The 22,284-nt window shown below is 46.1% G+C and overlaps 3 protein-coding genes across 3 annotated transcripts; 1 reads left to right on the top strand and 2 right to left on the bottom strand.

Annotated features, from left to right (window-relative positions):
• Positions 1-556: 556 nt before the first annotated feature.
• LOC117841932 (zinc finger CCCH domain-containing protein 59) lies at positions 557-5,876 on the bottom strand. Its single transcript, XM_072292205.1, has 10 exons — positions 5,719-5,876; positions 5,348-5,624; positions 3,711-3,832; positions 3,457-3,578; positions 3,122-3,239; positions 2,154-2,566; positions 1,762-2,062; positions 1,576-1,672; positions 932-1,077; positions 557-806 (listed from the first exon to the last, which is right to left on the bottom strand). The coding sequence occupies exons 1-10, from the start codon at positions 5,812-5,814 to the stop codon at positions 678-680; spliced, it is 1,821 nt and encodes a 606-aa protein (XP_072148306.1). The 5' UTR covers positions 5,815-5,876; the 3' UTR covers positions 557-677.
• A 7,435-nt stretch (positions 5,877-13,311) lies between these two features.
• LOC117843745 (protein HOTHEAD) lies at positions 13,312-18,042 on the top strand. The gene is made up of 6 exons (XM_034724436.2): positions 13,312-13,547; positions 14,066-14,420; positions 15,784-16,097; positions 16,244-16,632; positions 17,150-17,721; positions 17,825-18,042. Exons 1-6 carry the CDS (start codon positions 13,484-13,486, stop codon positions 17,877-17,879), a joined length of 1,749 nt encoding a protein of 582 aa, XP_034580327.1. The 5' UTR covers positions 13,312-13,483; the 3' UTR covers positions 17,880-18,042.
• A 167-nt stretch (positions 18,043-18,209) lies between these two features.
• On the bottom strand, positions 18,210-22,218 carry LOC117843748 (putative hydrolase C777.06c). The gene is made up of 12 exons (XM_034724439.2): positions 21,928-22,218; positions 21,650-21,819; positions 21,421-21,533; positions 21,291-21,332; positions 21,152-21,207; positions 20,920-20,996; positions 20,577-20,696; positions 20,026-20,102; positions 19,882-19,945; positions 19,681-19,731; positions 19,549-19,597; positions 18,210-18,565 (listed from the first exon to the last, which is right to left on the bottom strand). The coding sequence occupies exons 1-12, from the start codon at positions 22,109-22,111 to the stop codon at positions 18,447-18,449; spliced, it is 1,122 nt and encodes a 373-aa protein (XP_034580330.1). The 5' UTR covers positions 22,112-22,218; the 3' UTR covers positions 18,210-18,446.
• Positions 22,219-22,284: the final 66 nt, after the last annotated feature.

Below are 22,284 nucleotides of genomic sequence, written 5' to 3'. Positions count from 1 at the left end.
TACATATGACCACGTGCGTACGACCTCGATCTTTGCCTCTTTCTGAAATTCTCAACGCTTGTTTGGAGCATGCTGAGGTGTTCGCGTCCTCGAACTCGAAGGGCGCGAGAAGAATCCATCTAAAGAATGCCTGATTATTGTACATTAATTGTACATGGTTGCACTGCCCCTATACGGATAGAATACACGTGCCCATTGAAACTCGAGTCGGTGTCGGAGTCCGACGAAGCCAGAAAATCATTAACCCGCCGGTCTCGATTCGGCGGCATGAGTCATGTACGTACTCACCGATCGATCGATCGACCATGATGGGCCAAGAAGACGCTGGGAGTAGCCACCATGCCATCGACGTCCAAGCCGCCGGACCCAGCAACTGCGCCGTGTGCAGGGCGCCCCTGGAGTGGGTGGCGGTGGCCCCGTGCGGCCACCGCGAGGTCCGCGCCGCCTGCGCGGCCCGCATCCTCTTCTTCGAGGACGACCGCCGGCGCCGCGTCTGCCGGGCGCACTGCCCCACGCGGCACGCTCACTTGACCGATATCACAGCACCCAAAAAAAATTTTGCAACATGTCCAATTTCCAGGCATGCAAGCCTGAACGAGTCCAATATTACACCAAAAGCAGTGCAAATATGCATTCAGTTATAAATCAGATGCCGCGAACAGGAACGGGCATGTTTTTCACTCCGCAGGATCAAACTCGCGGAAACCTTGTTTGAAATCATCCACCATTTGGATCTCTTCTTCATTCGAGACCTTGCAGTTTCTCCAATCTGCACGATCTGCCATGCTTAGCAATCCCGCTAAAACCTGTGGACGTGACAAAAGGGAAGACATCCAACGTTTAGTACATTGCAGTTTCACTACTTTCTTTCTGATCTCAACTAGTCTGTCCTTTAAGCTGAAAAGGTGCTGGTGATGATCATATCTCATACCTCACGTCCAAACTGGGCAGGGAACTTCTCATTACTGTCAATCGTATGCAAGAGTATTTTGCCTTCCGGGAGCTCAACATAAAACAGGCTTGATTTGCTTTCAGACTGAGATATCAATGATTCTCTAGCAACTTTTGCACCATCACCTGTGTAAAAACAAATCAGAAATCAATGCTGACAGAAATTGGATAGATCTATCATTTACTGCTGGTCAAACTCTCAAAAGTACTGAAATTGAATCGACATAACTTCACATAAAACTGGAGGGGAATAGCCTTTCCCACAAAAACATTCTTGGAATAATTAACACTTCTTGAAGCTAGTTCTGTTCCTATTGATAACAAGTTTCATTCTGATTGAAATACTAACAGCCAATCCTCTGATAACATAATTCATGCAAACCAACAAAGAATAAAGCTGGCTTCAACGCATTTTGATGAACGCGGGTCTTGTACTTGTGTAAACATTGTAATTAATTATGTGTGAAGAGCAACAAAACAGATGTTTCAGAAAAGTGGGAATTTGGACTACTAGATGATGAAGAGCATATCAGTGCCCTGTTGCATGCAATAAGTAAGGCATTCTTCTTTTTCCTCTAGTTTAGTCAACTAACGAAAATAAGGGGAAAATGCATAAAGCCTCACCTGGATTCACCACCGAGAATTCAAAATCCAGTCTTTTCGCTGCTATATGGAATATCTTATTAACTGCGTCTGCTTTAGATAATGGTACCGGAACAGCCTATGCAAGAAATTTGGTTGATTACCATGTTGTAAACATAGCAAAAGTTCATTACAGATACAAGCTTTACCTGGTGAAAGGTACCTTACCTGAAGGTTTGCATGGCGGGTGTGCTGTGAAACCCACTCAAAGTATACTGCTGTCTTTCCTTGCTTCTCAAAGTACTTAGCCAGAGCATTCTTATACCTCCCAAGTTCTACCTCTGCTTCCGCAGGCATCATTAATGTACTGGGGCAATGTTCAACAGGTATCATTAAAACATGATTTGGAACAAGAGGACCCTTTGCAAGTGCGCAGTAGTAAGCTTCTCCGATACTAATGACAAGATGTGACTCAACATCTGGACTTGACAAGCAGAACCAGCAACGGCTCTCCGCACGCCTTCGTTCGCTGGAGTTGAAAAATATATAAAAGTTGTAAATCACAGCACAAACAGAATGAGCCACAGAATCAGACTGACAGAAAGAGACGTTTGGCTCACCTACGAGGTCTTGCGTCTCCTACAGAAGTCTCCAGGCTGTGAGAAAACTTGCAATCCAAGCCCCTCTCACATTTTCCTTTATTTAGAAAATCAAAACAGACATTTCTCTGGTAATGTTCCACTGCCTCCTCGTCATGCCTAAAGTTGCATTTACTCCCTCGTGGACAGGACCCTGAGGATGTAAATTTGAAACACAATCTACCCCCATCACCTTCCCCTTGCCTTTGCCGCTTGACATCATAACGCCAATATTGCGCATCAGTGTTGTCAGCTGGACGTTTTGGAGTTTCTTCAATAGGTACTGATTTTGCTGAAGCGGCATAAGGTGATAAAGTGGCATTTGGAGGCTTGGCATGGATATCAGCACTGGACATGGTAGATGCTGGAGTAGGAGAAATCGCATGAATAAATTTCTGAAAAGTATATGCAATAAGGAGTAGCCAATCAATGACTTAGATTTCTCAGCAGTTGCAACGTATCAGTGAAGCAGCACATTTAACTAACTATTTCACCGGTAGATAACAATATAACTCGAAAGTAAATAGTACTTTAAAACATCTAATGATGATAAGAAAAACAGAATGTTTTTTTTATAGCTCATAAGGAATAGGGAAATTCTTGAAACATACTCCCTCTAGTCAGAAATAAGTGGCATTTACAGTCAACCGTTTCAAATTTTGATTAAAATTCATTCTTTATGTGCTGAATTTGGATACATTTGAAAATGATATGAGTAGGTTTGCTTGACAAGTAGTTTCGAAACAGTATTACTTTTGTGTGCTTGATAAATACATTACAACAAAAAAGATAGGTAGTCAGTTGCATTTAGGGGCATGTCCATGTCCAAAAAGTCACTTATGACTGGATAGAGTAGTGTACAAATTATAACAGAGGGCAAAAGGTCGTATAAATATGAAACGAACAGATTTTGTTTTTTTAAGAAGTTGACTTGACAAGTATCCACATACCTGCTTTTCTTTGTTTCCGACATTAGCAAGTCCAATAAAGCGGGTAACATGTGCAGCAGAATCATTGACATATGGTTCCCTTGAATAAAAGACACATTTCGTACCAGCAATATGATATCTGCATGAAACAATGTCACAATTCTGGATCAGACTACATTGTGTCTTCTGCTACATAATATACAAACCACTGATCTGGCTAAGTTAGTGGTCAGTAACTCCAAAGTAATCTCGTTGTACAATATCAGCATACAGCCATACAGAAACTGTGTGTTAGTACTTTAAGGCGACTTTCTCAAAAATAAATTTTCTTTTGTGTATGAGGTCAGAAATCAAACCTTGGCTTAATCTCGGCAACCAATTCAGCAACAACAGGATCAAACCCATGAGGATCCAAAACCTGATTAGGCACACTGGAAGTGTCAGCCCCATTCGTCACTCCAGTTGGCCATTCGTTAGTGCGATCACATTACAGTCAAGGGAATCCGGTGCGTAAGCATGATGCATCAAGAATAGATGCTAAATCAAAGCAACTCAATAATAGTACTAGCAGGCAGTGGAAGGAACAATATAATGAAAAAAAAGGATATGTCAAGAACAGATCAACAATTCCTGGCTCTTCTGCAAGAGCCCGCAGGGCATCGACATCATCCTGGCTGTAGCAGCCAGGCCCTCCTGGTCCCTTCTTCCCCGACAAATAAACCACTGACAAACCTACAAAAGGAAAACAGGATTTTTGGTTATCCTACCCATTAATGTATGCAATTGCTACAGCAAGGTGACACTAAATCAGCTCACATTCAGCCTTTCATGCATTGCTACCCGAATGTTGAATGAAATTTTGTATTAGGCCCTGTTTGGGAACGGGTTGTTAAAGTTTAACACCCCACTTTTAACACTTTTTAACACTTTCCTATCCAAACACTTGTGTTAAAAGTGGGGTGTTAAAGTTTAACACCCCATTTTTCATAAACACATGGAGGGGGTGTTAAAACTTGCTAAAGGTGTTAAAAGTGGTCCCCTAGTCCATTTTTTCCCAGGTTACCCCTTTTCTCTCCTCTCCTCTCTCTCCTCCCCGCCACCAACGCCGGCCTCCTCTCCTCTCTCTCCTCCCCGCCACCAACGCCGGCCTCCTCCTCCTGCTCATCCTTTCCGCCTGGCCGGATCCGCCGCGCCGCCCTCCCCCCTCCTCCCCGGATCCGCCCGGCCTCGTCGCCTCCGCTCGGCACCGCCGGCCTCCTCCTCCTCTTGGCGCCGACGCCATCCTCGTCCACCTCCTCCTCGTCCCCCTTCTCTGCCGCCTTCTCGTCACCGCTGGCGGCGTAGGCGGGGCCTCGTCCACCGGACCAGCGCGCGCAGGGAGGGAGGCGACGTAGGCTGCGTCGTCTTCGCCCTCACCCGCCACCGCTGTCGCGGATCTGGAGGAGCAGGGAAGGAGTGGCCGCCTCGGCTGCGTCGTCTTCCTCCGCGGGGAGGACGCAGACGCCGCCCGCGTGGCGCGCATCCTCGCCCGCCTTGGCCACCTCCTCCGCGGGTACCCCGCCGCAGGCGTCTCGCATGCCCCGCCGCCTCTGCCGTGTCCTACGCCCAGCCCACCCCGGCCATGGCCGCCGCTGCTGCCACCACCCGACGGAGGGCGCTGGGCGTTCGACCTCTCCGCCGCAGCAGCGGCCGCGGGGAGAGGGAGGCCCTGCCGGCGTTCGACGAGGGAGGCGGCATGACGTCGTCGTCCAAGGAGGACATCGAGGGTGGCGCGTTCGGGTCGGCAGCGGCCATCGCCGCGGCGGCTGCGGGTGGTGCCGCGGGGGAGCAGAGCCGGGTGGAGCATCGCAATGTGCTTGATTTTTGCAGATTAGGCAAATTAGGCAGAGGGGTATTTGGCTGCCATTGAGAGGAGTAACGAGGGGCAAAGTTGTCAATTACAACCTAAGGTGTTAAAGTTTAACAGATCATTCAAACACCCCAATGTGTTAAAGTTTAACACCTCATTTGAGGGTGTTAAACCCCCTTCCCAAACAGGCCCTTAGCTTAAGAATGTAGCACACAAATAGGTTTAAAATTTTGAACTTGGAGAAGGCAGAGGTTGCATTAATTCAGCATAGTGAAAGATTTCGATGACCACAACAGCGTTCCATGTCAAAATTTAACTAATGGGGCAGCAAATCTCTTGGCCTTGTCGCCTAACGAAATTAATTGGCAGTAGATAAAGTGTAGACAAAGAAAGCACACCATGGAGGGTGAAGCGGTTGCTGCCCCTGAGCCAGAAGAGGTTGGGGCATATCTCGATGCCGCCGGGCGCGAACCCGCGTGCACCAGCGGCGGCCTTCGACAGCAGCCGCGGCGCCGCCGGGCCGTAGTCGCCGGTGAAGTAGGTCGGGATGGGCACGGTGGCGCGCCCCTCGAGGTAGTCCGCGACGTCCCCCGGCGCCCCCTCGGCATCACCTTCGGGAGAGAAGAACTGCCCCACGCAGAGCAGCGCGTGGAACGGCCCCGTCGACTGGTTCACCTGCGGGCGGGCAGCGCACGAAGTCACGGAGCGGCGGTAGCAGGGAGGGGGGAGGGAGATAAGAGAGGTGCGAGAAGGGAGTAAGGGCGGTTACCGATTTAACGCGCTTGAAGAGCTGGTGGAGGCGGCCATGGGCGTCGCCGGCGAGGAGGATGCGCGGCGGCGCCGGGGTCAGCGGGGTGGCGGCCATTGGGGCTTCTCGCTGGGTTTTGGGCACGAGGAAGGGGAGAGTGAGACTGACTTCTGGATCTGTTAGGACGAGTCCTCTGGGCCTGGTTTATTTGGGCCTGTGCCTTGTGTGTTTCGGTGTCGTCATTTGGGCCTTCATACAGTTTACACCCAACTTGGATCTGGCCCACGCCGTAAGCCTTTTCCTTTTAGGCCTCTTGTTAAAAGAATAAAAAGGCCCCTCAAGAAAATAAAATAAAATAAAATAGGCAATACACAATAGATATTTAATTCATTATCATTAAGATATTAAATGTTCGAAGATATTGTGGAAATGGACTTCTACTGTCAAATGAAATGAAGACAGGTTCTTATTGGAAATTGCAAAACTTGTATGACTAAATAATTATCAATTTTGCGCAAGGGGCCAGTGTAATTGAGGTGGTTTTCATCCACTACTAACTTTGACGTGAAAAGGAGCTATATGCAGGAATAAGGTTGATGCGTCCACAATGGAAGATACACTGAATGACTGAATCGCGCATAACACACACACGTGACACTTGCTCCTTTCCTGACAAGATGAATCAAAAGGATCGAGGTGCAAAGAGTATGTACGTTGGAGTTTGCAACCACCATACTAATTCCTCCTGTCACCAAAAAGAATGTTGTTTTGTTCCACAAATAAAACAATTTCAACCACTGGTATATGTGATATGTTTAAAAACACATACAATTAAATGACCAAACATGCCCGTATCATTTTAAAGTCCAGCTATAATATATATAAATATAATCATGGCTTTTAGAGAGTTTTACTAACTGCAATGAACTATAAATACGGGCATTTTAATTTCGGGTACAAAGGGAGTGAGCCTTCGATCCCATCCTACTATACGCTCCAATTTTTTTTTTTTGCACCAGATTTTTCTGGGTGCACGTGACAGATCGCATTGACTGACGTTGCCTCTGCTCATCTTTGATCTTTCATTCTTCTCCTCAGTTAAACTGGGCAACCAATTCACCAGAGAGTTGACGGCTCATTCATGGTCATGGACCGCCGTGTGGTCCATGCATGTCCACCACCACTGGCATGATATCGCCACCCAATAGCCAGTCCGCTGCTCAACTTGGATGTCAGGATGTGCAACGACGAGTCTAAGACACCCTAAGCATGGAAGATCTAAGGTCCTGTTCGAAGCATCACACGCATACACTAGCTAGCACGGTCTGAGAATACCACACCACAGCATCTCACAGTATTGTAGAAACAGTGATGTGTTTGGCAATCGTAGCAGTATGCAAATACCTGTTATTCTGTATATGCTACATGCCTCTCTTATTACGAATGTTTCACTTTAGACATGACTCTCTTATTACGAATGATTGAACTATAATAACGTAATGCCAAGTAGTGCGTATATATACATACCCGTAACTTGACTAGGGCGTGTTCGCTTCAGCTTATAAGACGGCTAAAAAGTTGAAATGGCTGATTTCTTGTGAGAGGAAAATATTGTTTGGTGGTTGATAAGCCGAAGCTGAAGAGAACAGGCCGAGTATTCCAGCCGATCGAACATGCAGAAACTGAGATCAGATGTATGGGAAGCAAAGAGGGCCGTGCATTCAGTTTAGGAAAAGAGGCCGGTGGGCGTGGATGTTTAGAAACTCCAAAGTTACCGTGGTTTTGGAGATTCTACGGTTTACCAAACCATACTATTACAAAATCTGCCACGCCCAAATTCCTCGATCGAAAGTTTATACCTCGGTGTTTTATAGTACCATGGTATCGTCTCCGATCTTTAAAAATACTTTATATTCAAACAGGCTGGTTCAATGGCACGAGACGTTGAACACCCTGTGATTGTCATAGTTGTTTGTGACTTCATGTTTTGGTGAACCTATCGATTTGATTCTTATTAGATCTTTCGATCGCTGATCCTACAATATAACTCATTAATTACTATGGTGGCAAATTGAAACTTGGTGAATTGCAAGTGTTATCGCATAGTTTGCGGGTTATCGTCGTCCTATATGTACTGTGACAGCCAGCTAGATACTATTTATAGTAAATACAAGTACGTCTACATTGAAGATGAAAGCAACTACATATGGGAGGTGTATAATCACAGTGCAATCCAAGATGTTAAAAGAGCTTTGAACAGTATAGTTGAGCTCAAGGACGGCTCAGTTGAGTGGCTGCATGCCTGAGCATGGAAGCATGAACGCCGGGAGCGAACTGCCAGCAGCAATGGGGCACACGGCTTGACCGGCTCCCATGTGGCCTTCCCTGCCGCTCATTTAAGGGGCCGGGGCACACGGTAACCCCAGCTACAGCTTTGCCTGCGCCCCACCTTCCACAAGCTGCCCGCGCACGCACGGCCTAGGTCAGAAAGCTACTACTGCGTAACTGATTTGTGTAACCAATCAACTAAGCCTGCATGATGCGAGTCATGAAAAAAATCATTAAAAAAATATGACAGTATAGACCATGCATATACAATGATCTCAAGCAAACGTTCTCTCTTTTTGTTTCCCCTTGAACAAGTTGTTGCTTGAGCTCAAAATCTGTGAGATGGTAGGTCACAGAATGATCTACGATGCCATATTTTTATGCGGAGCTACGTTGTGAATACTGGGTGTGTGGTCGTACCCAGAAAAAAATGTATAACCTCTTATCACTACTCCATGTATGCCATTGTTTTTCAATGACAGGTCTGATATATTTTCATAGTGGTATGTATGGTATGTTAGACATTTTTGACCGAAGTCAGCAGGGAAAGCACCTACCTATTTTTTTATAATTTTTTTTATTCCAGATCAATTTAATTCGCTCCCATGGTGAGTCGAATCCAGACTTGCTGGGTGCTGCTCAGGTGCTCTAACCACTAGGCTAGAGGTCCTTTCACGTATGTTAGTGATCTGTTTCCAAATTTTCTTTTTTTAGAAGAAATAACATTGCACCTTATATTATAAAAGACACATTCCAGGTACTTTTTTCTCTAAATTTTTATATCTGAGGAATGTAATTTAAAAATAAATGAAGATAGTTCCTATCTTTCCACCACACGATTTCTTTAGATGAACAGCTCTCATTTTTTCCAATTATTGTAAAATCCTTTCTATCAAAATATGACTTTTCAGAAAGCCTAATGGCAAGCTACTTTTTCGTAAAGCCTAATTCTACCGTAATGAAGCGTAATTGTTGTTTATACCTTTTTAGTTGAGAGTAAGTTTTCGTGCGTGCATATCTCGAATCTATGATCTCTTACACCATTTTGGTTTATGTGCACGTGGTAGACCGTACCGACACCCATGATGTTGACTGCAAATAATCGTGTGAATCAAACTCCGTACTCATGGCGTGGCTGCTTGACATGGCAATGGCATGCGCGAGTTGGCCGACATTTGCACTCTCTGCTCATCGACGAGACGACGACTTCCTCCTCGGTGAAACAAAATTAAACCGGCCTTCATCCCATAGGTATCAAATGAGCGAGCAGGGAGGAGTTGGCCGGCTCAATGGTTGATGGGGGTCGTGGTCGTGGACCATGGCCATTGGCCGCCGCCGCCGTGCCGTGTGGCCCATGCATATATGCATGCCGCAGGCGTCACCACAAGGCATGCGTGCGGCGAGTTAAGTGCCGCCGCGCGCTCAACTTAATGATTAGTTGATCAGTCCAAGACATTCTAATCAGCACATCAGATTGATGGAGTAGCGGCGGCAGAGATCGATCGACAAACCGGTGGCTAGTTTGGTGCGATGGAATTTGTCTACGCATTATGGCCAGCACAAGCAGTGCAACAGCCAACAAGCCCCACACAGGACATGTCGAGCGAACCGAACTTGTGACATGAATCTGTTGGTTATTGCATCCACTTCATTGCAGCAGAAGCGTGTTAAGGATATCTTCAATCATATGTTGCCGAATTGCGTGCTTTTATTATGTATGCATATATAAAGAAACGAAACATTGTCGCAGCAAGCACGCTCAGCAATTGATGTTAGGGTAACTACCCTAAAAGGGGGGAAAAAAAAACTCTACGACGAACTGTACGAGCAGTGCCAGCCGGTACAACTGCCGGCAGTCGGCTGGCAGTGGCACAGTAGTCCAGTTGTCCAACGCGTTGGAGAAGAAATGGAGAGCATGAGCGCCGGGAGCAAACTACCCACCCCCATGCATGTGGCCTTCCTGCCGCTCATTTACCCACCAGTCCGCCACGGCGGCGTGACGCAGCTAGCCATAGCCTCTCGCTGCTCTCCGGTGGTCTGGCTCTGCTGCGCGGTGCACGATCGGCTCGGCTGGGAACGTGCTACTGCTACTAGCTAGCTAGGCGCGCGCGCGCTGGCCGGCCCCAACCGTACGTTGCCGTCGTACGTGCCGTGCGGCCGAGCTAGGACATCCTTCCCACAATCCCACCTAATTAAGCTCCACTAGCAACTGTTGTTAACGCTCCCATCAACCAGTCGTCCTCGTCCCCAACCGGATCGAGCCGGCCGGCGGCGGTGGACACAATGCAATTGCAAGGTTCCTCACGATGCAGCAAACTGCTACAAGCATCGTGGATGGTGGGTGACGGCCCGACGACAGAGCTTTGCCATTGAATTGGGTGGCAGGGTGGGGGTTGCGGATTACCCCACGCGAGTTAAAAGACCACCGGTGCCAATGCCCGATCCCCAACTGGCACTGCCAAGCACAAGCAGCAGCTAGCGAATTCAAGCCGTGCTGCCACTGCCTGTGGCTGCTGCTGTGTTCTGCTGAGACGAGCAGCGTTCTTAAGGCACAAATCTACTCCGATCCCTTGTCTCTCCATGGTGCTGCCAACCACGGCATCAATATGTGGGGCTCCGTCGGGGCTCCAGGCGGCCTCCTGGTGACGTGATGGAGCGCCCTGACCCTGAATCCGACCGATGACTCCGCGCCTGGCAAGCAGATGCATGGGCGCATCGTCGCTGCCTTGCAGTGCAGAGATGGCTGGCCGTCTCTTTTCAGCAGGGGGTTGCAGCAGTGCTCCAACAACACGCCGTAAATAAAATCGCAAACTTGCAATCGATGGGTTGGTTTCGATCGGTCCGAATCTGCCGAAATTTCACGCGATCCGGTTACATTTCTCACGGGTTTTGCAGGTGGAGCTACGACACCTGGGAACAAGACCGGCCAGGCGGCTACCACCAAACCGCAGGGGCAGAGGTGAGAGGTTGCAGCAGCTCAAATCCTGCTGTCAGGAGCTTTGCTTTCGTGTTGTGTGAGCTGAAAGATGGGCAAGCAGCGCGTTGCTGCTTCTTACTTTTTTCTAGTATTTGTTTCACTTCACCGAATTTGCCGGCAGCATGAATGTAAACCGCATGGCGAGCGCCTCTTTTGCCGGGTCGCTTCACATGCCCTTGTGCTCGTACGCTCCCTTTCTTTGGTGCGTGCAGTTGCAGCCTTGCAGGTGGAACAGCCCGTAAAACACGAGCCAGGAGCCACGTAGCACACCTGCGATAACATGACAAGTCTGCTTTGCGTGAGTCGGCGTAATGATCGGGCTTCGGGCAGGTACATAACGCGGCAGTTCCTCTTTATTTTATCATTTTAGAATATGTGTCGTCAAACTTTTCGAAGTCCAGGAGCTTAATATACTCGATAACAGGAAGGGAGGTACGATGAGAGAGGGAAACAACCAGCACGAATGTTCCCTCCATCCCAACTTACAAGTATGTAAGTCGTTTTGACTTTTCTAGATTTATAAATATATCGACATAGGGTATATAACACGGCAACATATCTTGTGTAAACTAATCAACCTGTGCAACTTTGTAAACTACGAATCAGGATCAGAGGATGCCAATCCAATGGATGGGATGAGAGGTGGGACTATTTTGAGCTTAAGCCCCTCACCCGCCGGCTATTTTGCCAATACCCCGCGTCTATTCCCACATCACCAGGCCCTTCCGTCGTTGAGTCTGGGGCATCGTGAGCACCCTTTTGGTCCTTGCGCAAATAACAAAACACAACACTGTGTAAAAAAAGAGCGTCAAATACGAAAGAGCACGGTGATCACCGTTCTGGTTCTTGCACGGGTCTTAGTGGGCCTTCCGTACTTAAAAGGCAGGAAAGATGCCATGTCTCTGTCGTCCCAAATATGCAGACACGTAAACATCCCATTAAATCCCACAGTTGCGAAAGGATACGAGAAAGATGGCTGCACCGTACATCACTTGGTTTGTGATAGCTGTAACACCCTAGGTTTCACGCTCCCATGTTGTTCATAACTCATAAGCTTCACGGATCACTCAGGAAACATAAAGGAAGCAAGTATAGCTGGCATTGCTAAAAACAGTAATAATAAAAAACAACTCACAGGTTCCATGGTTGCAGGGAAATGAAAAGAGAGCAACCTAATTCGGTTAAGGGAGCTGTAATAGTTTAGGATTTCACTTATTTCTTGTGCACCAGTTGCTAGCTGCAAAATAGACGATGGCGGTTGATGATGTGATGGTGCTTGTAGGAACTGTTCACTTTGCTTTATTCCATTCCAGTTTAGAGTTCATACGTGTATTTAATTATGTTTTCAAGTACTGCTGAAAAGTAAGAACCGTTGAATGGACAAGAGAAGCCCAACACCACCATTCTACCTGTATTTGTTGGGCCTGAGTTTGAGTGACTGACAAATATGATGATGCTCACTCCCTAACCAAATGAAAGCATACGACATTGAATGCTACTTATTGTCTTTGTTATGCTCATCAATACATTAGTTGTATTTAAAGATACTACTAACATGAATCCCTATACATTCCAGGTTGAACAGTGTACTACAGTATGTTTAGTTGATTCAATCTTAGGATATCATCATTTAACTTTCTGTTATCGTTTTCAAGGTGCACCATATGTCTAGTCTTTTTCTTTAAAGATGACCATATGTCTCTTTCTAGAAAGACTAGCTTGCATTGCATGAACTGAAACACAAATAGCAGAGAATGTTATTTAAAGAAATAGCAGAGAATGAACCACATGATCTTGATTTCAACCGTGCTCTATGGATGCAAACTTTCATGGGATTTGCCAGCACACATTTCCTCCTGCAAATGATACTCTCAGATGGCAGGACGCATTTTCTACAAACTGGCGCTGAAAACAGGCACCACACATTTCCTGCTGCTGGCATTCATGGTCTCGTGGATGGCAGTACCTACAATGTATATCCAATTGAAAAATGGAGCAAACAGGTGAGGTGAAAAAAGAAACAATATTAACTCGTTGGCTCAACCAATTGGCAAAACACAGGTACCAGAAACCAATAAATAAATGGCAGTAGAGAGAGGAGAGAGTAGGGGACTGTGTTGCCTGTCATTCTTGTAAAATGAGGGAGGGGCGCCATCGCCGCAGCTTTGTGATGGTTGGTTGGTTGATGAAGCCCATAAATCCCGGTTGTACCAGGGCAGTGCTCCCTCGGCATTGAATGGCCCTTACTGCAGCGGGTGAGCTCTCTTCAATGCGGTCTCAGCCAGCACTCTGGTGTTGCCTCCAAGCCCTCCAACGCCGGCCGGCTACATAAACCAGCTCGAACGCGGCTAGCGAGGTTGAGAGGTGGGGAGCAGAGGGTTGAGGGAGGAGGGGACAGCTCGAGCAGCTGGCCTGTTGCTGGAGAGGAGAAGAGCTCTTGGCCATTTGCTTGGCGCACGGGGGCTTCTCGAGTTCAGTCCAATGGCGTTCAGCGTCTTCATCAAGCTCCTGGCGTGCCTCCTCTGCTTCTTCGAGCTGTCGCAAGGTGCGCAGCTCTGTCTCACCTTTCGATACTGCAATGCTGAAAGATTGCATCTCTTAGAAACGCTGCAGATACGTTTCCCAGCTTCTGGTTTCTTGTTTCTTTCGGAGTTGTTCAGAATCACTCTTTCAGTCATACTGTCATTGTAGTCAGTGGCTTTTGTTTTCGGCCATCACCAGCTGGGCAGCTCGTTTCTGCCACCATTGTTTTCAGAATGCTGAAGTGGCAGACCATCTGTTAGGCTATCATCCGCATCTTTATATGCATACTTGAATAAAGTAATGCTTACGAAGAAATAGCAACAGACAAGAATATAAAAAGATATGCACCTGATATGCCATCCAGGGTGGCGCAATGTCAGAGCCTGATGTCAAGAGCGCACGTAAGCTCAATCTGATCAAAAACTTGATCTACCGAACTCAAGAAAAAGCCATAGGATAAAACTGAAAAACGTACAGCAGAAAGAACTAAGCAGGCTCAGTTTCAATTAACGGTAACAGTGTAACCACCTGACCTCGCAGGCAAGCAGCAGTTCACGTTGAACAACCTGCCTCCTCTCCGGAAGGCCAGCAGCTACCCCACGGGATGCCCGACGACGTACGACTACATCGTCGTCGGCGGGGGCACCGCCGGCTGCCCGCTGGCCGCCACGCTGTCGCTCAAGTACAGGGTGCTGCTGCTGGAGAGGGGAGGCTCCCCGTACGGCAACCGCAACGTCTCGTACATGGAGAACTTCCACATCGGGCTGATGAATATGGCGCCGGACTCATCGTCGCAGGCCTTCATCTCCACCGACGGCGTCATCAATGCCCGGGCGAGGGTGTTGGGCGGTGGCACCTGCATCAATGCCGGCTTCTACAGCCGGGCCAGCTCAAGGTATGCAATGCATTGGATGCATGATATACCGGTTTATACTGGGTGCGATACCTCCCCCTGTGCATGATAAACAAGGAGATTATTACCCAAAAAATGGCTTCATTTTCTTTGACTGCCAGTGTTCACAATGGGCAGCATTAGTTTCACACATAAGAACATGCACGCACATATGCACAAGAGAGCAAAGTGCACAGGTTGAAACCAAAATCAAGTTATCTTAAGCAATATATTATGGCAATGCCATCATTCAGTCTATATGGAGCCAGGCAGCAAGCAGCACACTGACCAGTCACTTCGCCACTGTAGCGCCAGTTCTAGTGTAGAGTGCAGTGATAGCGACAAGATGAAATAAATCGTAAGGTCTGCCTGACTGCTAGCATCCTGGTGCTATCAGCTGCTATTACTCACCCTCTGCATTTTAGCAGTGTCCAGAAACATTCAGCAAGAACAAGTAAATGCCTATCTACAAATCGCTTTCCTCAATAGCATTCAGTTATCCATAATTAAATGTTTCTGGTGAATAGCACCCTCAGGCACTTGCAGCAACGTCATCAGCTCAGCCACACAAAAGAAACTATCAAGCAAGCCAAATGCTAAAGCAGCTGGCGACCACACTGAAACAGGCACTAAAGCCTTGCAATATACAATCTCCTACAATAGAAGCACACGGCACACTCAAATGCTGCACTTGAACATATCATATATGTCTTGATCCCCTGGGACATGATGGTTCTGGTTGGACCTTTCTAGTTTTCAGGAACCATCACAGTAACAGTTCTAAAATCAGCTATATAGTTCTGATTCTTGAGAAATAGCATACAAAAGAGTGTTTGGTGGATAACCTGATGACTTAAAAAGAGAAACATTCAGATACTAGATTAGTGTGCATTGAAGTGCTTCAGTTTTGGTAGTGCCAAGATGCGACTAGCCTGCTGCTGCCGGTAACACATGCTGCAATTCTCTCCCAATAAAACCTTTTAAAAACCACCTCGTGTTTCTTGTCAGAGTTATACAGCTATGTGCATACTACAGTCTGCACTCTACAGCAGCAACCTAGATTTAAAAGAGGCAACAAAAAAAATATCACATGGGGTCTTAATTGCTTTGATGCTATGGACTATGGTAACTATGTTGACTGGACAGACTGAGAAATAACCTAGCCCCCGTACAGTTCAAGCCAACTACAACTAGGATCAAGATCAACCCACCAAGATATGACTTCTTATTAATACTTTTCATGAATCTGAATTAGAAAAATTCAATGTTCACAAGGTGCAATGTTTCTTTTTGTAAAAATACTGTTATGCCAATATTCCTGTTGGTGACTCAGTTGCTGTAACTTACATACCTGTTGTACCAACAGCTTCATCCAAGAGGTCGGCTGGGATGAAGACCTGGTGAACAAGTCCTTCCCTTGGGTTGAGGAGAAGATTGTCCAATGGCCTAAAATCGCGCCTTGGCAAGCTGCATTACGGGATGGGCTGCTACAAGCAGGTGTAGCCCCTTTCAATGGGTATACCTACGACCATGTTTCTGGGACAAAAGTGGGTGGCACCATCTTTGACGAGACAGGGTACCGCCACACGGCTGCTGACTTACTTGCAGCTGGAGATCCTAACAACCTGAGAGTGCTGCTCCATGCTAGTGTGCACAAGATAGTGTTTGACTCGCGACAAGGTAATCAATACCCATGTCCATATGCATCCAACCTTCCTAAGCTGTCTCATGTTACAAAGCAATAGGGTTATTGAAATACATAGAATAGAAAGAGTAGAAACTACAGTCAATACATACCATTCTCAAAAACATCATTTCTGATGCAGGACGCCTGAAACCAAGGGCAATTGGAGTCCAATTCACTGATGAAAATGGGAGACACCACCAGGCATTTCTAAACAACAACAAAAACAGTGAAATAATTGTATCTGCTGGTGCGATTGGTACCCCCCAGTTGCTTTTGCTCAGTGGAATTGGACCCAAGAATCACCTCAAGAGTCATAACATTCCTGTGGTTCTCCATAACAAATATGTGGGTAAAGGGATGGCTGACAACCCAATGAACTCCATCTTCATACCCACAAGAAGCCCTCCACGGCAGTCTCTCATTGAAACTGTTGGAATAACTGAAGAAGGTGTGTTTATTGAGGCTAGCAGTGGTTTTGGTCAGTCATCAGAGAGCGTCCACTGCCACCACGGAATCATGTCTGCTGAGGTCTGGCATCTATCACTCGTGTACCAGTTTCAAATTGCGCAAATTTTCCACAAGCTTCGTATTTTATGCAGAGAGTAGATGAGCACAAAAGGTAGTTTGGGACCAATGTCACACACAATTAGGGAACCTGCTTCTTTGAGCTAAAGATGCATAAAAACTAGGCAATACTCCGAGATGCATATAGAAATTCGTATTTTGCTACATTAATAACATAACTTAGAAGTTAGATTCATCCATTAGTTGCCAATGGGCATGCATCTGTATGTTATCGTACATTCTAATAAATAGTTGTAATAAGCACTGTTTAAGGCATGCCTTATGTTTAGATTTTGTTTTTTATGTGCTATGATATCAGCTTGTAGCAAAACAAATAAAAGAAAATTACAATTTCATATATGGGCTGTACTCTTGCAATGCAATTATAACTGACACCGTACCTTTGATTATTATGTGAAATTGTTATCTCTTTGGTCTCACGAATCTAATGCACTGCCACAATGCATCCCTGCAAATACAGATTGGACAGCTGTCTACAATTCCTCCAAAGCAAAGAACCCTGGAAGCAGCCCAGAAATATGCTCATAACAAACTAAACCTACCCAAAGAGGTATTCCATGGCGGTTTTATCCTCGAGAAGATTGATGGTCCTCTGTCCACGGGCCATCTAGTCCTCACAGACACTGATGTCCGGAACAACCCAGCAGTTACCTTCAACTACTTCAGTCATCCACAGGATCTCGATCGTTGTGTCTATGGTATCAAGACCATTGAAAGGATACTGAAGACAAACCGTTTCTCTGAACTGGCTGCCGATGGCACTGGATTTTCAATGGAAAGGGTCCTCAATATGAGTGTGCAGGCTAATGTGAATCTGATACCCAAGCATACAAACGACACAGAATCCCTGGGGCAGTTTTGCAAGGACACAGTGATCACCATCTGGCACTATCATGGTGGATGCCATGTAGGGAAGGTGGTTGATCAGCATTACCGGGTGCTTGGAGTCTCAGGTATCCGTGTAGTTGATGGCTCAACATTTTCTAAATCACCAGGGACCAACCCTCAAGCTACTGTCATGATGATGGGCAGGTATGGTACCTCACAAAGATGAAATTTCTTTTGCTACCAAATAAATTGTAACTAAATTTTAATTTTAGAGACTAAATTGCTTTTTGTCATGTTTCTTGCTCAGATACATGGGTGTGAAGATCCTAAGGGAAAGGCTGGGACGCGCTGCTGGAGTGTAGTCGAGTCCTGGACATTAGCTTTTTATTACGTGTGGCCTAGGACAGAATTACTAATTTTTTGTGGGATCCAGAATGAATCGCAGAAGAAAAGCAAGCTACGAATTTCATCTGTACCCAGTAATCATTTGTCTAATATGATATTGCAGACTGAATGGTTGATTGACCCCCCTCTTCTTTTCTTTCTTGTTTAAATGGATTTCGAGAAACAATCTCTCATCAACTGCTCCCTCATATGCTCCCTGAAATTACAGGGAAGTTTGAATACCACACCAGATGCTCCCTGATCCATGGCATAGTGCAGTATATCACAAAAGGGAAAAATATGGCTCATAAAAATCAATAGTCTGACTTTATTCCGCTGGATAACAATGGTGTAACTTTGCTACATAAGTTTCCTCTTTTGAGGGGAGAGAATGAAAAGTTAAGTCTCAAAGCACCGAGCTCAACAGATTACATTTGGCTATGATTTTACTCAACTGGAACTAAAGAAACTCCGCAAGCATCAATTAGCAGCACCTAACAGATAAAATAATGGGTGTGTTCCAAAAAGAAGTATATATAACAATTCTAGAGCCTTACAGGTATCCTGAGACCATCATAGCTAAGTTGGATGTCAAGACCCTCTGTCTCCATCAGCCTGGCAAGATCATCGTTTACTTTCTCATGGTCCATTAAATGCATCATTCCTGCATATATTATTCAATTCAACTTAATCAATGGCAAGTACAGGTCACCGTAAACAAGGAAATATGAGACATCAGACATGTAAATGAAATCTGGTCAAATTAAGCACTGTAGGCTTCCATGTCCATAGACAAGAAAGGAATATCATTTGAGTTTCTAATGCTTCAATACTGGAGAAAAAAAGGGGGAAACAGTCCATTTCTAACAACAGTAAGATCTAAATGGTGCCAGAACATATATTTAGTCTTTTCTTTCATAAGGAAATAACATCAAATAAGGGTAAACAAATTATAATAACCACAACGTGAGTTAGAATTATGCATTTAGGAGAGAAAGGGGCCTGTAGCCTAGTGGTTGCAGTGACCTTAGTAGCACCCCAGGTTTCGGGCTGGGTTAAAAAGGTCACTCGCTGTCGCTGATTCGCATGGTCGGCATGGGTGAACCGACCTGTGGTGGGTGGGCCCTCGAGTAAGGGGTTGGTCGTGGTTGGGCCTCAAAGCACGGGTCAAGGCCTGAACCATAGGGGGCAGAATCTCCATGTATGAGGGGGGCCAGCTTTCGTCTCCGGTTGAACTCTTCTTATTGAAATACCGTGGGGTGGTCTTTCTCCCACCGGCCGATTTTTTTTTAATTATGCATATAGGACTTCCTCTACAGTTTTTTGCTGAGGCATACATAAGGTCATGGAATTGTAGTTTGATGGTTCATTAGTTCAACTACCTTGACCAACTTTCCTTTCTTTTGAAATGAAACCCCACCCACCTAATCAAAAGGCATATGTACATTTTTCATGTTGTCAACTGTATAAAACAAACATGCAAGCTTTTATGTAGCAAACTAAGCAGTCTGTTCAAGAGTGGGTTTTGTTTTCTGTAATCACAGGAAAATGAAAATGCAATAGAATTGAAAACTGAAAGCTAGTTTGATGAAATTCTCTATTAATTAATAACAGAAGAATGTACACACTTTGTCAATGAGTTCTTACCAGTAAACAGTGTTTTCTTTGGTTTGATTTTCCTAACTTCCTCAAGGGCCTGCACAGATGAACAATATATAAAAAAGGATTAGTACAACAGGAAGAAGCTAAGAGCTTTCATAGTAGAGCTTCAGAACTCACCCTGGGTAATCCAAAGTGCGTTGATGAAGAACGATCAGGTCTTAGAGCATCCTGTACAAAATTATCCAGTAAACTTAGATTCAATCAGTAATTAATACTTAAGAAGGACACACATGAAGTTAACAAGAAAAGCTTTACAGACTTAAACAAAATCCAATAACTTTATGAGTTAACAATTCAAACAATTAAAATATATGATACCATTATAAGTAGTTCACAATTTTCCAGAAGTTTGTAGGTTTCTTCAGGTATATCACTGACATCACTGCATCAATCATAGTAATTCAGACAAGAGACCAACCAAACAGTTCATTGTAGTAAATTAGCCTAGCACTGAACTCTTACCTTATGTAGCATATGTCAGCAAAACGAAAACCAAGAGAGCGGTAACCTTGACCATGCCAAACAGGTAAAGGAATCACCTGAGATGAAAAAACCATAGGTACAAAAAGCAAATGAAGCAACTTTATCTTTATATCTTTAACGATCAGAATACAGTAAGCATCCACTGATATAGAAACAGAAGCAAATCAATGGCCAGTTAGACAGATAATTGAAAGAATAAATGATAACTTCATGACAGATTTTCTAAAATTCACATGCTGGCAAGTTTTGCCAGTTTGCTTCAGGCAGTCACTATAACCCAAATCACTGAACTGTGGAGCTTCAAATTGCCCAATTACTAAAGGGAAATGCTTCACATACAACCCATTTGTACAACTTGCTACAACCAAGTGTTTAGCCCTTGGTTGTAAAGGAGTTGTAAGGATAGGCTGTGTTACTAAAATGGTCTCAATTAATTAAGTGAAGCTATCCATGGTAGTTAACCAAAGTACACAAATCTATAATTGTGGCCCAATACATTATTCCACTAGTTATAGTTCCCTATTACAAACCTCAAGATTGTGAACCGTAAATGGTTCCTCTTTTATAATGTTGAATTGCAATGCTGAAACTGCCGCTCCAGGTATAACTACACTTGTGTCAATCAAATAATAGTGGGTCATCTTCATCACCTGTCACAAAAAAAATCAAATTGAGAGTGGGGAGGAAGAGAACCTGAGCCAGTTTTATGATCAGGACGAAAAAAAAGGAAGAGGACAATCTTTTAATAGATATTTCACATATCATTTGGTGCTGTTTTACAACAACCAGTAAAAGACTAAGATAGTTCTCCGTCTAATCCTAACAATTTTCTGTTGTCTACATGGCAGTAGTAACACAAGGTATCTTCCAAACCTCATAATCACGCTCCGCCACATAAATTGGGATCGATGGCTGGACATTGTTCGTCCAATCACGAAGACAATCAAGCCCTACACCAGAGAAGAAGTTATCTTCTGTTTTTTGCCTTTTTTTTTAAAGGACAAGCTAAAAAGTAACAAGGATTATGTCCCAGCTAATACAATCACCCTTGCTTTGAGTTGAATAGTTACAACACGACAAAAAAGGGTTAGCAAAGGTGGGAAACCTCCAATGGCATCAGCATGAGAGTGGGTAATGATGACAGCGTCGACCGTCCTCAACCTGAAACAGTAAACAATTCGCATGACCTACTTTGCAAGCAAAGAAACACTGAACGTTGTATCAGATCAGATCAGGGATAGTACCCAAATGCAGGGAACCACTGGAGCGCGGAGTGGTAGAAGAACCTGAAAGAGGAGACAAACAAAGCATAAGCTAGTTACTCGGGTCAGTGAAGAAATGAAGCAAGCTGTAAGGCACATTGAGAGCACATACTTGCCGGCATCAACGAGAATATTAGCGGTGCCAGAAGGGGTGGCGTGGCGCAGGAGGATAGAGGTGTTGCGCCTCCTGTTTGGGTTCCCCGGTTCGGCAGCCTTGGTGCAAACCTGCAACCAGGACAGGACAGGACAGGACAAGGTACATTGAGCAACTGAAAGGTGGCACGGACGATGTAATGTTGCTGGGATTGATACAGAGATGGCGAGTGACGGTAATGGCATACGGGGCAAGTCTTGGTGGGGTGTGTGAGGCAGCTGACACGCGGGATGCCCTCGCTGGTGCCCGTGCCGAGGAAGATGAGCTCCGACTGCAGCCGCTGGCCCTCCTCCTCCGCCAAGGAGCCAGTGGCCGCGCCGCCGGGAGACGCACGGGAGACGCCGCAGAACGAGCGCGCTGGAAGAGGAGCAAACAAGCAATCAGCGGGGGAGGCGTAACGTCGACCAGCTGATACGCGGGCCGAGAGGGCGGTGAGTTCCGTGCGGCTTCGCACACGTGACGCACCGGAGCGGAGGCTCGGGAGGAGTCGAAGGCTCGGCGAGGACGAGGTGTAGCGAGCGAAGCGCGTCGGGGCGACGGCGGCGAGGCCTGGGAACGCGCGCGCGACGCGCGACGCCGGCGGCGCCATGAGCGGGAGCTGCGCGCGCAGGAGCGCCGCGGCGATCGCGCCCGTGGCAGCGCGGGGCATCGTCGTCGTCGGCGGCGGCCGGCGGGCGATCCGGAGGCGGGGTCTCTCTCTGGCCGGGCGGGGCGGCTGCTTGGCGAGGGAGGGACGCTGGCAGGTGGGGCCCCCGATCCCCGTGCGCGTCTGGTGGCAGAGAAAGCCCCAAAGCTTCCCGTACTTGGTCCGGAAAAGGTGTA

The sequence above is a fragment of the Setaria viridis genome, chromosome 2, assembly GCF_005286985.2.
Source record: "Setaria viridis chromosome 2, Setaria_viridis_v4.0, whole genome shotgun sequence".
NCBI classification, from domain to species: Eukaryota; Viridiplantae; Streptophyta; class Magnoliopsida; order Poales; family Poaceae; genus Setaria; species Setaria viridis.
Note: the sequence above shows the minus strand (reverse complement) of the source record. Positions and strands in the feature narration are given on the sequence as shown.